The sequence below is a fragment of the Neomonachus schauinslandi genome, chromosome 11 (assembly GCF_002201575.2).
Source record: "Neomonachus schauinslandi chromosome 11, ASM220157v2, whole genome shotgun sequence".
Lineage (NCBI taxonomy): Eukaryota > Metazoa > Chordata > Mammalia > Carnivora > Phocidae > Neomonachus > Neomonachus schauinslandi.
In genome coordinates, this window is record NC_058413.1 from 40,535,457 (window position 1) to 40,551,161 (window position 15,705).

General features: G+C 36.2%; 1 protein-coding gene across 2 annotated transcripts; it reads right to left on the minus strand.

Moving 5' to 3' along the window:
• Nucleotides 1-1,918: 1,918 nt before the first annotated feature.
• Nucleotides 1,919-15,464, minus strand: C11H11orf58 (chromosome 11 C11orf58 homolog). 2 transcript variants are annotated; one of them, XM_021685808.1, is made up of 5 exons: nucleotides 15,239-15,464; nucleotides 9,329-9,412; nucleotides 6,540-6,600; nucleotides 4,708-4,817; nucleotides 1,919-3,965 (listed from the first exon to the last, which is right to left on the minus strand). In XM_021685808.1, exons 1-5 carry the CDS (start codon nucleotides 15,299-15,301, stop codon nucleotides 3,738-3,740), a joined length of 546 nt encoding a protein of 181 aa, XP_021541483.1. In that variant the 5' UTR covers nucleotides 15,302-15,464; the 3' UTR covers nucleotides 1,919-3,737. The 2 variants fall into 2 exon arrangements, with proteins under 2 accessions (XP_021541483.1, XP_044775756.1); XM_044919821.1 differs by having other exon boundaries at nucleotides 15,188-15,447.
• Nucleotides 15,465-15,705: the final 241 nt, after the last annotated feature.

The window sequence follows — 15,705 nt, forward strand, 5'->3', positions numbered from 1 at the left end:
TCACTTTCTCTACCGATTTTTTATTAAAGGCATAGAACTGGAAACCACCGGACTTGCATTCAAGCCTCAATATCAACATTTCAAATTGTCCCTTTTGGAGCCTTGACAGACTTCACCCACTCGGAAGATAAATCACTGTGAGGTTTGGGATGAAGAGGTATTGCCTTTCTTTCCTTTACCAAGAAAGTCTACCATGAAAGGAGAGGTAGTTTTCAGGAAGATCAATTTAGTAACAAGAACATGTGGATGTACAGAAATTCTGTTGAATCCCTTCATGTACCCCAAGAGTGGATATTCATCTGAAGAATGCTGGTTAACAATGCCAAGTGCTAACAGGTCAAGCAAAAAATTAACTGAAAATTATGTTTTGGGAAATGAGAATCACCGATTTGATAAGTTTCCAAAGCAGTTCTGTCAAGGTGGGGTAGAAACCATTCTGAAATGAAGAGGGAGGGGATGGCAGTGAAGCGGTAATAGAAGCAAGTTATTAAAACTGGATGTGAAAGGCATGAGGTAGGATGACAACTGAAGTATATATTATCTAGGAACAATTATTTTTAAGATGTGAAATACTGGGGGTACAAATGTTGACAGAAAAGGGTCAACAGATTGAGAGGTTGAAGACTCAAAGGAAGATAATCAAAAGCACTAGGTTCATAAGATGCAAAGGATTAACTATAGGTAGTATTTATTGAGCACTGAATACCTACTAGTGTGAAAAGCTTTTAATCTGCTTTATCAAATTCTCACAGTAACCATACAAGGTAGTTGCTATTGCTATCCTCATTTTACAGACAAGGAAAGAAGACCCAAAGAGATCTAGTTATGCCCAAGGTCACTCAGCTTCTTCACTATGGTGATAGAGCTGGGCTGTGATCTAAAGCAGTGGAACTTCTCCATGGTTGTGAATTGAGAAGGCAGAAGTTGAAGGAATTTCTGCCTGATAAAATCTATTTCTTATGTAAGCTAGAAAGCAAGGCCAAATTAAGAATGAAGGAGGGTTACAAGTTTATGAATAGAGGCTTTAGACAATTGTTAAGAAAATGGGAGAAGAGTTGACTAGACAAAACAGTATTGGTAACATGCAGTGTTGAGGCCAGTTAACATTAATTTTTAGTAATACTGGGTCTTCTCCAGAAATCCATAGAGGATTGGATACATCTAGGGATGGGATTTTCCAGGAAGGTATGACTGAAGAAGATTATTTAGGACACTGACAACAGTGATATTGAATTGATAGAAGTATTAATAATCTAGACCGGGCTTGTGAAACAGGTGAAAACAGACTGACAATGACCTAATTTGAACATGTGTGAAGGAATAGAACTCTCATGGTCAGAGGTAATTTCTAAATTAGCAATTTCAGAGGTCAAGTTGTTTTTGGATATTGGAAGTATCTAGGATGTGGCTGTCGTGGAGACAATGTAATGGAACCAAAGCCCTCTAAGAAGCAGTCATTGAAGTCAACCAAGCAGTTGAAAATTTCTCCTCAAAATTTACTCGAAGAATGTGACCTATCTTTCTGATCTCAAACTGCTGTTTAATCGGAAAAACAGTAATTTCAAACTTTCTTCTGTAACTCCATTTCTCCCAGGTTTAAAAAAATTACAGACTTGAGGACTTTTACCTATTACACAAAAAACTGGAAACTGTGTTCCTAAAAAACTTTTCAATAAAAAGACTGTTAAGTCATTGGCACAGGTAAACACTTGGGAGAAGTGCCTTTCACGTAAGAAATTATCAGGGATAAGGCAAATTTGCCATTAAACTTTTGACTGAATAGTCTTTCACTGCACAGAAATAATTTGTATTTTCCCACCTGATTCTTTAATAGGGATATCAAGATGGCAAAGCATTTGTCTTCCTGTTTTTTCCCTAAATTTGATAAGAAAAAAAACACAACCCTGATATTCATGCTTAAAAGACAGCCTTGATGTTTAATGTGGTGCTGGGACACTAGGCCACATGAACCAACAGACCTAAATTTATTCCAACCCTGAATTATGTAAATGGTCCAATAATATATGAATTAGTTGGAATAAGAATTTCTCTATTTGGACATGAAGAAAAAGGTCTGCCGGTGTAGTTACTTTAGAAGGCTCTTCTTCGACTTACATATTAAGAACCAACACTTATCAACAACCTAGCATGTTTCAACAATAAACTAATGAAAATACTTTTAAAAATGTAATACTGATCTCTCCCACTTCCATTCTTAAACATAAATCAGCCTTCGTTTACTATTTAATTTAGTTGTAATAAGCAACCCTAGAAACTAGATATTTAAAAATCTGTGGCCAATTGAAATTTGAATAAAGCCAAACATACTCAAACCAAGTACCTATTAAAGGTCGTATATCCTGTCTACTACCCACTGACTCGATATTTTACTATGTAGGGTAGCACCTATTATAAAACAATATAAGAAATAAGAAAAATCAAACCCCAAACGTTGGGGGGTCTAATCTATGAATGGATTGCATAAACCAGATTATCACCTGTTCTAGTTGCTACACTCCTAACCTTTTAAATTTCAAAGTGACATAGGAATTTGTTTTTTAAGTTCAACACATCAAACACATACTTAAGTATCTAGAATATAAAAATTCAGCAAACAAACAGGTTTGACTCAAGCCTTCGAACATGTTACTTAGAAACCTTTTGGACCCAAACATTCAAAGATCATGGACCAGCCCATGATGCAGTTTGTTAATGTGCTGTACGTATCAACCACAAAACACCAGTCAGAGGATTCTAATCTCACTCCCACAGAAGCAGCAATAAAATCAGAAAGCAATACTACTTTCCAGTAATTCAATAATCAAGATAACAGCATTGGGATAAAATGAAGAGCATTTGTTTCAGCTTCTTTTTCAATAAGGCTATTCCTCATTTTAGATAATGAGGATAAAGGTATCACAAACCAAATATGGGAAACTGCTTTTTCTTTATTTAGGCCTTAGGAAGAAAATTAACTTTGGTCACATATTACCTTAAAAAAAAAATTCCAGTTTTACATATTCCTAGATAGGACCAAATGATCAGAGAAATAATTTCTTCTGTAAAAATTGGCCAAATTTTATCAAAAATCAAACATACAATGTAATTCAAATTATATAAAGACTGCTTGGGATCATAACATTCCAAATGTATGACAGTTGCAACTCCATCCTAACAGGTGTGAAAGTATTTGCTCTCATGTTGCTTTGGTCCAAAAGAGTAGAGCTGAATCAGTAAGAGTACACTAAGTACCTAATCTTTTGCAAACAATTTAGTTACTGGCAGCAGAAATATCCATGGTGAATAGTTCTACTACAACAAAGTATAATAACTGAATATTTTTCATGAACACATCACAGTATCAGATTAAACTTCTTATAAGAGAAAAATATTAAAGGAACAAAAAAGATGAAACAGCTACCACAAAAAAGTGTCTCCTCCATAACTATCTGAAGGGGTAAAAAAGGTGAGATTAGAGTTTGATGATGCTACTATGAAAGGAAATTGAGTATTGTATTTATTTCTTATTTTATACAACTCTTACTCTTTACAAAAATGGTTATAGTCATGCCCATAAAAGTGTAATCCATGGCATCTGAAAGCAAACACTCTTTGTAATTATTTAAAAGGGCCTTTTTAAAAATTATAATACAAAGGTCTGTGCTCTATAAGCAGTCCTCCACTGTGCATTATAACAATAAGGCTTACTTTTAATACAAAGACTAAGTGTTTGGGAGTTATGAACCACTGGATTTAACAAACATCATTTTATAGTTGCTTTTTGCATCTTTTTTGTTTTTGGGATCCTCCACTTCATCAGGGTGCTCAGTAGCTTGGAGTTCTTCAGCAGACTCTTCTTTCTCTGACTCTGAATCACTTTCAGAGTCATCTGGACTTTCAGGATCAGGTGAATCATCATCATCATCATCTCCAGCCACATCACCTTCTCCATCATGATCTTCTACCTACAAACATCAACCAACAGGCTCTTCTTAAATACAATTACCCAGTACAAAAACTGGGAAAGACACTAATTTTTGTTACAGTCTCAAAAAAACCACTCCCTGAGCCATTAATATCAAGTTTTAAGACTGTATTATGATCAGAGGCTGCCAAAGGAAGACCCGAGGACTCCGGAATCCCCATGTATTTTACCCATTAGGACTTAAGTAATAATTTGTTTTAAGAAACAGCTCTGAAGACCACTCACTTGACTCCCCTCCCCCTTGTTGGAAAACTACCATATCTTCCTGAAAGAAACAGTTTTTTTTTTTTAAGTAAATAAGGCAAATTAACTATTGACCCATGGAAATATGGAAAAGTTATCAATGTTTTACATATCATATTACTTTGTAGTAGTTAACCAGCACTTATAATATGAAAAGAGGTCACTGGGAAAACTGAGGAAGATCCTAAACTAGTATTTACATGAAATATTTCCTTTAACGTGTATGTTGCTCATGCTTATTAAAGATGTGCCATAATGATTATCTGAGCAGAATTTACATTAAGCTTCTATCAGAAAACATTTGTAAAACTCAAAAATATCTTTTCTCATTATCTACAAAGACCTATTGGGCATACAGAAAATTAAGTAACTGTAAAAAGAAAGCTTTCTACATAGGATTCTTGATTGCTAATCTAACAGAAATAAAGGATATCAATTTAGAAATTATCTTCCCATTTAATGAAAATGTTAATTACTACCTCACTGAAGCCAAGTCCACAATGTCGTCGATATCTTCCTGATAATTTACTGTCCATACTTTGCTGATATTGAGACTCCAGTTCTTCATTAATTTTCTTGTCTTCTTCCCCTGCATGTCCAGTGTACTTTGGTTATGTTTCAGTCAAATTAATAAAAACATTTGATTACACAAAAAAACCCGTATTACAAATGCTATTATATTCAGGGCTGATTTCTCTGTGACTAATTTTATAACGCATTTTGTGGATGGGTTTCCTCTATACAGTAGGTGGTTACCTAACAGATATTAAAAAATTGAAGGATGTATTTATGATTACTTCTCTAGTAACCACCCTCTGAACTACAAAAGTGTTTATAAAAGATGAAGAACTTCTATTTTTCTATGTGATAAGTTAAAACTAGACAAGTCTCAGAACTGCCTGAAGTTCAGATATTATAAATATTAATTACTAAGAACTTTGGGCCTTAAATATTTTAGCTTATTTATAGTCTAATAAGTAACTCTTCCCCTGAAAGTGAGTTTTCTCTCACATTTAAAACACCAGCAACAAACAAGTTTCTGTCTTTTAACAGATATATAATGAAAAGGCAGGAAATTCTGTTCAGAGAATGGCTAAATAAATAATGGCTCTACTTCATGCCTTTCTTACGATACTAGTTTAATGAAACAACATAAACTTATTTAGAACTAGAACATTACTAATACCAGCAAAGCTTTCTGAGGGGTTGCCTGGGTGGCTCACTCAGGTGAGCATCGACTCTTGATTTCAGCTCAGGTCATGATCTCAGGGTCCTGAGATCAAGCCCTGAGTTGGGTGCCCCGCTCAGCGGGAAGTTTGCTTGAGATTCTCTCTCTCCCCCTCGCCCTCCCCCCTGCCTGCAAATGCTCCCACACTAATACATAAATCTTTAAAAAAAAAAAAAAGAAAAAGCTGAGTATGCCATTTTAATTTGTAAATATAAGAAATAAGAGGAATTTCATTTTAATCACAAATGGTGGTGCTTGCATTATTTTTATTCATAAAGTCCACAGTTTTAAAAGAATAAATGCAGTAAATACTTTTCCATTCCACAAAGCTCAGTATTCTTTTTGCCTCAGAAATTCTTTTTCTAACAATGCAAATCAATTTGAAATAATTATTTGGAAAAATAAAAGACCTGTTAATTTCTGAAATGTGCTACATACTCTAGGTCAGTATAAAGTTAATTTAAATAATTTAATTCATTGTTAAATACGATCCAGGTCATTATGCCCTGTTATTAATAATGTCCAAGATTAGTGTCAATTTTATATAGGAGAAAATTTCATTTTTCAGCAGCCTGAATTCAAATCCAAACTCTTCATTTTTAGTTTTTATTTTAAAAGTTTTTCCTCTAAAATTAAGTTCATTTCTTCAGGCTTTGCAACAAGTTTATATTCTTTATTAAGGATTTCAAAACAAAACTTAGTGAATAAATTCAAAACCAGTTTAATATACCAACAATAACACTGTATGTTAAATAATTTATTATGTAAAAAATTCATAAACACATACTACGTAACAGTTGGCAAGATGAGACATAAAACCTCACTACAATAAATATGTTAGGAATCAGTAAAAACGAAGACAGAAAAAGGTCAGTTCCTTGGTTATAGAGTATCACTGATATACACTCTCAAATCTTTAAAAATTAAAGTATATGCTGATTGTTACATATACACGTTTACATATACATTTCCAGATCTAATATTTTAATCATTAACACAATTATACAGAGAATATCCTGAAATACATACGAGTATTTCATATTCCAAATCTAGCACCACCTCTTAAATATTTTACTTTCTTACCTGTTCGGAAGTGAGATGTTGATTTGTGGTCTCCTATGACAAGACGACCAGTGTGTTCTTTCTGTAAGAAAGTAGAAAATATATTAGAATTTGAGACCACTAACTTAAAGTAATTACTGAGTGTCTACTATGTGCCCAACATTATTCCAGGCTTCTGGGATACAGTGAAGAAAAAGAACTAAATTGAGATCCTTGTCTTTATAGAACTTACATTCTAGCAAAGGTAGAGATGAGGAGGGGAAATGAAATCAGTAAGTAAATTATAGTATGGTAGAAAGTTGTAAGTGCCATTAAAACAAATACACAGAGCAGAGAAAGGGAGGGGAGAGTATGCAGAGGTCAGCCTGGAATTTTAAAGGGGATAACTAAAAAACTGCATCGATATAAACATTTTCTTTCCTAAAAGGCCAATTAAATGAGTTGCTTTAACTTTCCCACCTCCTCTTTTTGATGCCTCAGGCACACTTCATAGAAAGAAAGCAAATGAAATTATTTAGCTAGATAAAAATGAATAGACTTATAATGAACAGTGACAGATCTTTAACAAATAGCCAGCTCATTATTGACTACAATAAATACCCAATCTTAAACTGTCAAAAAGAACAGAATTTAAAGCAATCTAATTCTACTCTAAGACATACAAATAAATCCTGCTTCAATGTTACTAATTGATCAGGCTACATAATTACTCTCAATTATCAGTTACAATCCACTCCTTATGGTTCATATTTAGTTTCATAAGGTAAAGAAATTCTTCACTAAAACACAGTGAAGGACAGATTAAATGTGACTTTGCAAAGTAATCTTAACCAATCACCTGTGAAGATATAGGACATAACAAATCTTCCTATTGTGAAAGGATGACAGACACATTTTCCATATTACAAGACATTACTGAAAGGCTTCAAGCATTAATACTTAACTACCTTACATGCCATTATTACAGAAGCAAATCAATGACTCAATATGCTGCTTCATTAGACTGCAGAAGACACTACATTATCAAGATTTGAAAATGTATAATACATTAAGTTATCTGAGAATGATGACAGTAGCGCACTAGTCTATTCATAATTTCTCCTAGCTGGTCCTCCCTGTGACCAGTAAAATACTCATGGTAGCTGGCTAGGGTTAGGAATATACTTCGTTGTCACAAAACAGAATAAATCTAAACAGCCTATATGTAAGATCAAAGCTATAATCTTGGCCTTGCTAGGAAGGAATTTAACGTATGCTAAACAGCTCATATATTTGTAGTCAATTTTTAAAAAACTGTTCCATCTGTTCTTTCTTCCCCGCAGTTTTAATGAGATACATTTGACTATGTATCTGGTATATAAAACTGGTAGCCAAATTTCATATACTTTATGTTAGGGTATTCTTCCTAAGTACTCAAAGAGTTTTCATTCTACTAGGTTGAGCATGTCCCCTAAATTATTATTTACTTCATATATTCTTAGCAAATATTTTATTTGCATGAATCAAGATAAACTTCAGACTACTTTCTATGATAAATCACAAAATTATTGGGAAATCTGGATTAAAAAGATATTATATAAATGCATCCTTATACAGGTCTTACTATGTTGCACGATCTCTCCCTACCCTGAACCCCATTGTTCTAGTCTGGCTAAGTCCTCTTTGTTTCAGGGACACTTTCCTGTACCACTAAGGCAGAGTTAGCTACCCTTGTCTGTTGATTGCACAGCACTATATGCACAGTTCTTTCATAGCAATTATAATTCTAAATTATCTGGTTTCCTCTATTACATGATGGCTCCAAACATGTGTTAAAGATCTATGTGACCCCCAGGACCTAGCATGGTCCCTGGCATCTTGCAGACAGTCAATAATTGTTGGTAAAATGAATGAATGAATCCCCATATGAATAACAAAAACAAAGGGCAGAATTTAATTTTGAGGAGCTTAAAAGAGAAAAAAAGTTTTCTTTTTTATCTACATTTTGTTTGTAAATTTTTGGGACAGGGGCGCCTGGGTGACTCAATTGGTTAAGCGACTGCCTTCAGCTCAGGTCACGATCCCAGGGTCCTGGGATCAAGCCCCATGTCGGGAGCCTGCTTCTCCCTCTCCCACTCCCCCTGCTTGTGTTCCCTGTCACGTTGTCTCTCTTTCTCTGTCAATTAAATAAATAAATAAAATCTTTAATAAATAAATAAATAAATAAATTTTGGGGACAATGTTAGGAAAATAAATTGACTTGCCTACACAAAATAAGTATCTAGAGATAACTGTATTTGCATGTAAAAATTATTGCTAGGAACAAGAAGGGTTTTTCCCCAATAGGTGAAGTTTTCCTGGCACCTGTATTTTCTATCTTCTACTACGTTAATTAAACTGAAAAGGATTTCAAAATATATTGAATATTTTAAAAATTAAGTTTTTGATAAAGGCTTGGCTACTACTTCAAGGGCTAGAGGGAGCTATAAAATATGAAAGGCCTACCAATTTGGTCTGCCCAGAAAAGAACTTCTATTAAATCATTAAGGTAACAGACAGCAAATCATAAACGTTCTTCCCTAGGAGTCTCCTCAAGCCAAGGTTTCTCTCTATTCGGTCTCTAAACCTTACTGCCCAGTGGCACTAAGAATCCCAGAAGTGGTTCAGAAATAATAGTATAAATTTTATGTGCTTGGTTAGGTCAGCTGTATTTCCCAAGCAGAACAGGAAAATGGGATCCAGTATATTCAGTCTGGCTCACTCAACAGACAAAATAAGGATATTATTTTCACAGAAAAGACTTAAAAAAACACATGCTGTTTGATGCTTACCTTTCCTGCACCCATAAGTCTCAGGAACTTTTGTTTTCTTTCTTCATTACCTAAGTCTGCTGCTTCCCAATTGCTAGATCCAAGCTGCAAAAGAAATTGGCCAGTTAGGTTTTTTTGCATAATATTTAAAAATTTAAAATCTACCCATAACTCCCAAGGTTTTTTTCCTCCGTCATTTTTTTTTTAAGATTTTATTTATTTATTCGAGAGAGAGAATGAGAGAGAGAGAGCATGAGGGGGGGGAGGGTCAGAGGGAGAAGCAGACTCCCCGCTGAGCAGGGAGCCCGATGCGGGACTCGATCCCGGGACTCCAGGATCATGACTTGAGCCGAAGGCAGTCGCTTAACCAACTGAGCCACCCAGGCGCCCCCTCCGTCATTTTTTTTTTTTTTTAAAGATTTTATTTATTTATTTGAGAGACAGAGAATGAGAGAGAGCAAGCACATGAGAGGGGGGAGGGTCAGAGGGAGAAGCAGACTCCCTGCTGAGCAGGGAGCCCGATGCGTCGATCCCGGCACTCCAGGATCATGACCTGAGCCGAAGGCAGTCGCTTAACCAACTGAGCCACCCAGGCGCCCCCCCCCCCCCCCGTCATTTTTAACCATAAACAGGGCTCACTGATTTTGTTTAGGTAGTTAAGCATATACATTATACTCCTTTTCTGTTACCTCAAGGCAGAATCCTTTATTTCTTCTGCAGCCAGAGCTTTGATTCTAAAGTCTGCACTTACCAGAATCACCTGGAGGGTGTGTTAAAACCGAAACTGCTAGGCTACACCCCAAGAGTTTCAGATCCAGTAAGTCTGGGGTGGGTTCAAGGGTTTCATTTCTAACAAATTCCTAAGTGATGATGATGCTGTTGATGTTGATGTGAGGACCACACTTTTGAGACCTACTATCCTAGAGCCTTGCAAGGCCCGAGAGTACCTAGGATTCCAGAGGCTGCCACAGTTGTTACTTAAAAGTTAGTCTGGCTTTAGTGATAAAGGACCATGGAACACAAAATGGACCAAATTTTAGGTTTTCAGTTTCTTTTTTGTGCAGTTCTAGTTATTTTTAAGGATTGATATGTTAAGACTTTTATTCTTTCTTGAAGGTCTTCTGAAGAGAAAACAGAAAGAGGAGAAAACTTATTTTAAAAGAGTAAAACTCATTCTACCTTGTAATTATCAATTGAGCCCTTTCACAAATCTAAGAAATATTATGGAGTCCTAGTGATATTTTTCCCTACATCTTGAAACAAATGTAGGAAATATTTCATTATGATTTATTAGTTATTGCCAACTATGCTAAAAATGACTAAAATAAGGAAACAGAAAAATGGTAGATGAGTTTTCTCAACCTACTGTCCAAGGTAGTGCATCATCTTTCAAGAAGACGTCACTCCTCCATTGTATGCTTCTAGCTTTCATGGACACAATTAAGAGTCCAGAATTTTTCATTTCTACCCATAATGGTAACTGGGTAAAAACCAGAAACTGGCAAAAGTCATTTAACAATTATTAGATGAATAAGGTGAATGCAAAATGATAGGTAGTGTACCCTAAACTAATAATAATGGCAAAATTAATTGTATACGCAAAAATCTTAGACTGAATTTTTGGATGTTGAAACACTATGACTTTTCTCCAACCCAGGGATCAAGGAGACAAAGAAAAAAAAAAGACAAGAAAAAATATGGCACGCTCATCTAGAAAGTCATTCAACAGGGAGACTTCATCTTGTAAGAGCCTGGACCATCCTGTTTTTCTAAAAAAAATATGTGACTGCTTCATCTTTTATATTTGTACACCAATGTTTACTTGATAGGATTTGAAACTGGACAAGTGCTAAAGGCAGATGTATATACAAAGGTGACTGGAAGGAATGTAGAAAGAAAACATTCATTGGATTGATCATTCTAATTCAGTTTATAATCTAAAAATGAAAATGTTTTGCAATTATGGAGCAAAGATGAAAACCCCATTTCAACACAAAATTATGAGCACTAAGGTTTAAATTCTTCATATTATATTTTGATGATGCAAATGCTAGAACTACAAATAATGATAAAGCTAAAATCTATTAGAAATTATCTGTAATCTGGAATTATATGTTCCAGTTTTACACACAACTGACAAGCAGTTAACTGTATTCAGAGGATGCTAACCATTTTAGGTATGTATGTCATGAAAATCACGAAGCCATGTAACAGAAATTTGGGTTTGCTATGATTAGATTCACATTAAAATTTTCAATAAAATTGTTTTTCACTATTTTTATTCTTTTGGAAATTATCTGTAGAAGACTTAGAAAATACAAAAAACAATAGTGACCATTTCTCTAGGGATATGAGTGTTAAAAGTATTTGTACCTGGAATATTAGCCATCAAAAAAAAATCTTCCCATTTGCAACGACGTGGATGGAACCAGAGAGTATTATGCTAAGTGAAATAAGTCAATCAGAGAAAGAATTATCATATGATTTCACTTATATGTGGAATTTAAGAAACAAAACAGAGGATCATAGGGGAAGGGAGGAAAAAATAAAGTAAGATGAAATCAGAGAGGGAGACCGACCATAAGAGACTCTTAACTACAGGAAACAAACTGAGGGTTGCTGGAGGGGAGGGGAGTGGGGAGGGTGGGATAACTGGGTGATGGGCATTTAGGAGGGCCCTTGATGTAATGAGCCCTGGGTGTTATATACAACTGATGAATCACTGAACTCTACTTCTGAAACTAATAATACACTATATGTTAATCAACTGAATTTAAATAAAAATAAATTTTAAAAAATTAAGTAGCTGTACAACAATGGACACTTACTTGTGGTTCTTCTAAATTCTTTTTGGTGGGAAGCTTATATGCTTTCATGATTTTAGCTACTTAACTTCCAAATCTCCACTTCTTTCCATCTGACAACTCAGTATCTCTTTTTTTGGTTTTGTTTTGTTGTTTTTTTTTTTTAATATGCCAGTTAGTACTTAACTATTTCTGGCTGAACATAGTTAAGAAATAAAAAAAATAAAGTACTAGTGAAGGTCAAGTTCTAATTCTCACTAAATCACTTGCTCTCTGAGCCTGAACAGGGCATTTAACTTCTTAGTTTTCATTCCTAATCTACACAGTAGCTTCTTTAAAAGACTATCTTAAAAATAACAACACCTAAGAATTGCAGTGTTTTACAACTTACAAATGACTGCTCATATATGTTCTCTCAAGAGTCCAGTTAATAAATAACACTGAGGCAAAGTCACTTAAAAGTTTAAGTGACTTACTCTGATCCTCTTGCCTTAAGTTCTCTGCTCTTACCACATCATACTGTACATGACCAAATGAGACAGAATATGTGAAAGTAGTTTATGAATTAGTTATAAAAGTTATGGAATCAAGTTAAAAACAAAACGTCTAAAAGCCAACTTTCCCAAACTCTCTATTTCTATTAAAAGAGCAAATATCTTCCAATGTCTTTACATAAATAATCCTATCATTTACAATATCTAATCCTAGTATTTTTTCCAATCATGAAGTCCTTCTGGTTCTTCTTTCAAAGACCTTAGCATACAATAGCCCAAGTGCTGCATTCTCAACAGCACATGGGTGCCTGATAAATTCTTAGAGGGTCTCCACCAGTTACTAAAATTAACTTCTCACCTCCTACTCTCTAAAAAATAGCTTTCATTTCTCCACTCCAATCAAACCAATGAGACCATTTTTAAGTTACCCTTAATACCTTTTACTATAGAATTGTAGTCAATTTACCTCCTCCTGAATACATACCCTAGTAACTCTTAGAATTTACTTCTAACACCGTCAGCATTTTCTTAAAGCTGGATTCCATGTTTAATATCTACTTTTAACATCTTTCTTTTTAAAAGAATTTATTTATTTGAGAGAGAGAGAGAGAGAGTGCACAAGCGGGGGGAGAAGCAGAGGGAGAGGGAGAAGCAGACTCCCTATAAGCAGGGAAGCCTGACGTGGGGCTCCACCCCAGGACCCTGGGATCATGACCTGAGCTGAAGGCAGACGCTTAACCGATTGAGCCACCCAGGTGTCCCCTACTTCTAACATCTTTCAAAATGCTTTCTTATCCCCATTTAATATGTGAGATCAGTAGGCAAAAAACCCGATTATCCTTTACATGCAGTGTATGTTCATTAGAAATTGATGACCAATTACAACTTCAATTATAATTAATTGATTTTCTACAATTTAGATGTATATTTCAAAAACATTTTTAAATTTTGTATATAATATTTAAAAATGTTTTTAAAACAAGTAAAGATAACTCCCAATTACCAGTAAAAGTAATAGTCACATTTAACTGATTTTAAAAAAATCACTATCAAAAGACAAGTTACTCTACTGCACTTTAAATTAGCAACATAATCATTTTTAGATAGTATGTTAAAGTTGCAGGACCTGATCTTGAATTGCAACTATAACCATCTCCTTCAAAAGAGAATGCTTATAAGATTGGAAAAGGTCTTAAAGGTCATCTTAAACTGATCCCAAAAGCAGCTGTAGAGTTAATTACTTAATCCCTTTAACTCTGTTAAATTACCTAACATCAAGAGTTTTCCGTCAAGCTAAAAGATATTTCTAAGTCTAGCAAAACAGATGCCTGACATTCTAGGAATCAAGTCACAGTTAACTACCAGGAGGAAAACAATGTAATAGCTTTTAAAATGGCACCCAGGTTACTCAAATGCCTTAGATAAATGCCTAACAAGTACTGGATTACCATATTAACAAGAAAAGATCTAAGAGCCAGTAGCAGGGAAGAACAGAGGGCACCAAAAATCTCACTATATAATTATTCATTCCCAAATCCTTCCTGATTACTATTCTTTCTGCAGAGTTAAATTCAATTTAAGAATCTTGGTATTCCTTTCCTAACCCCACCCCCCATCCAAAGAGGGGTGGGTCTTATGCAACTTATGCACTAGCAGTCTTTAGTGAGCTTTTAACGGTTCACAAAGTAAGGTATTATGAAAGGCATTGAACTGCACTATAAAGAACTCTACATATTCAGAAATTAATAGTGCTTTAAACAATAACTGAAAAAAAAATTAGATGTTCTTTTATCATCCTTAAAGATGACCTCTCCATGCCCCCACCTACCCGTCCCCAAAATTTCTCAATCAACGTTTCCGTGGCGTTTATCCATTGTATGAAGGACCTAGTTTTCCGTTTACTGCAGCCTCCATGACACTGCGCTAAGAGCTAGGACAAATATACAAAAAGACCTAAGATAAGTACCGTACTTACTCATCTTTGAATTCCTAACACCTAGCATAGCAGTAAATATTTAATGAGTTACTTTAAGGAATGAATGGTTTGCTATTTAAGCTGACAAGCTTGGGGTGGGGGAAAGAGGAGGAAGGTAGCTGAAATCAAAATGGGCTTCTAGGTCGCAACATCTTAGACCTCATCACCACGCGTCAGTACGAAATGCCTCCCCTGGTACAATTTTCGGTTCCATACTGTTCTCGGTTTACCCTTAATAGTACACTGTGAAAATAATTCCGGCCGGAAAAATCTGTCCAAACGTGCACCAACATCTTGACATTGTCACAGGAGCATTTTAAACCTCCAACAGGAAGGCTCTTGACATCCCTATCCTAAGTAGAAAGGCCCGACAATGAAGCTTCATCAGCCCCGAAATACGCTTCCCGACCCTCTCAGTACTTCCTTCCTCCAACCCCCTTCCTACGCAGGTCTCTGGCTCTCAGGATGTAAACCTCTTCAAACCTTCAGACCCTAAGTAAAGAAAGGAGACATTTCCCAGTCATTCGTCTGGTTCCCGCACCTCGGCCCTCCCTCTTCGGGCCACCTCGGGCGCTTCCTCCTTCCTAAACCACCCTTCCCGGCCTACCCCAGCCTTTAGTAGGCCGCAACCCTCATCCACTCCGCCATTGTTATTTACATCGTCGTCTGGGGAGGCTGAACGCTTCACCCCGTGCGGATGGGACTCCCTGGCAGCACTCATCGTTGCTGGGACCCCGACGGGAAACGCCGAACCCACTCTCCGTTCTCCTCAGCAGCGGCGCCAGCAGCCTGCAACCTGCCACCCGCCCAAGCAGCGCCACTCCAGAACGCAGAGCCCCTCCAGGCCTTCTCCGCCACAGTCGTCACCGCCGCGGCTACTCGCCCTTACGGAGCACTCTGGCAGTTGTAGTTTTCTGGCTCACTCCATACCGACCTGAACAATAGGGATGGATGGGGAAACTAAAACTACAATTCCCAGGAAGCTCAGCGGCGCCGATCGCGCTGTGTGGCGGGAGTGCCCTCTGAAGTTCCGCCTTCTTCGGCTGGTGGAGGGAGCTTTCCCGCGGATGGGTATGGCGGTGGGCGTTTGTTCAAAGCTTCGTCGCCACAGAAAGCGGCTTAGAG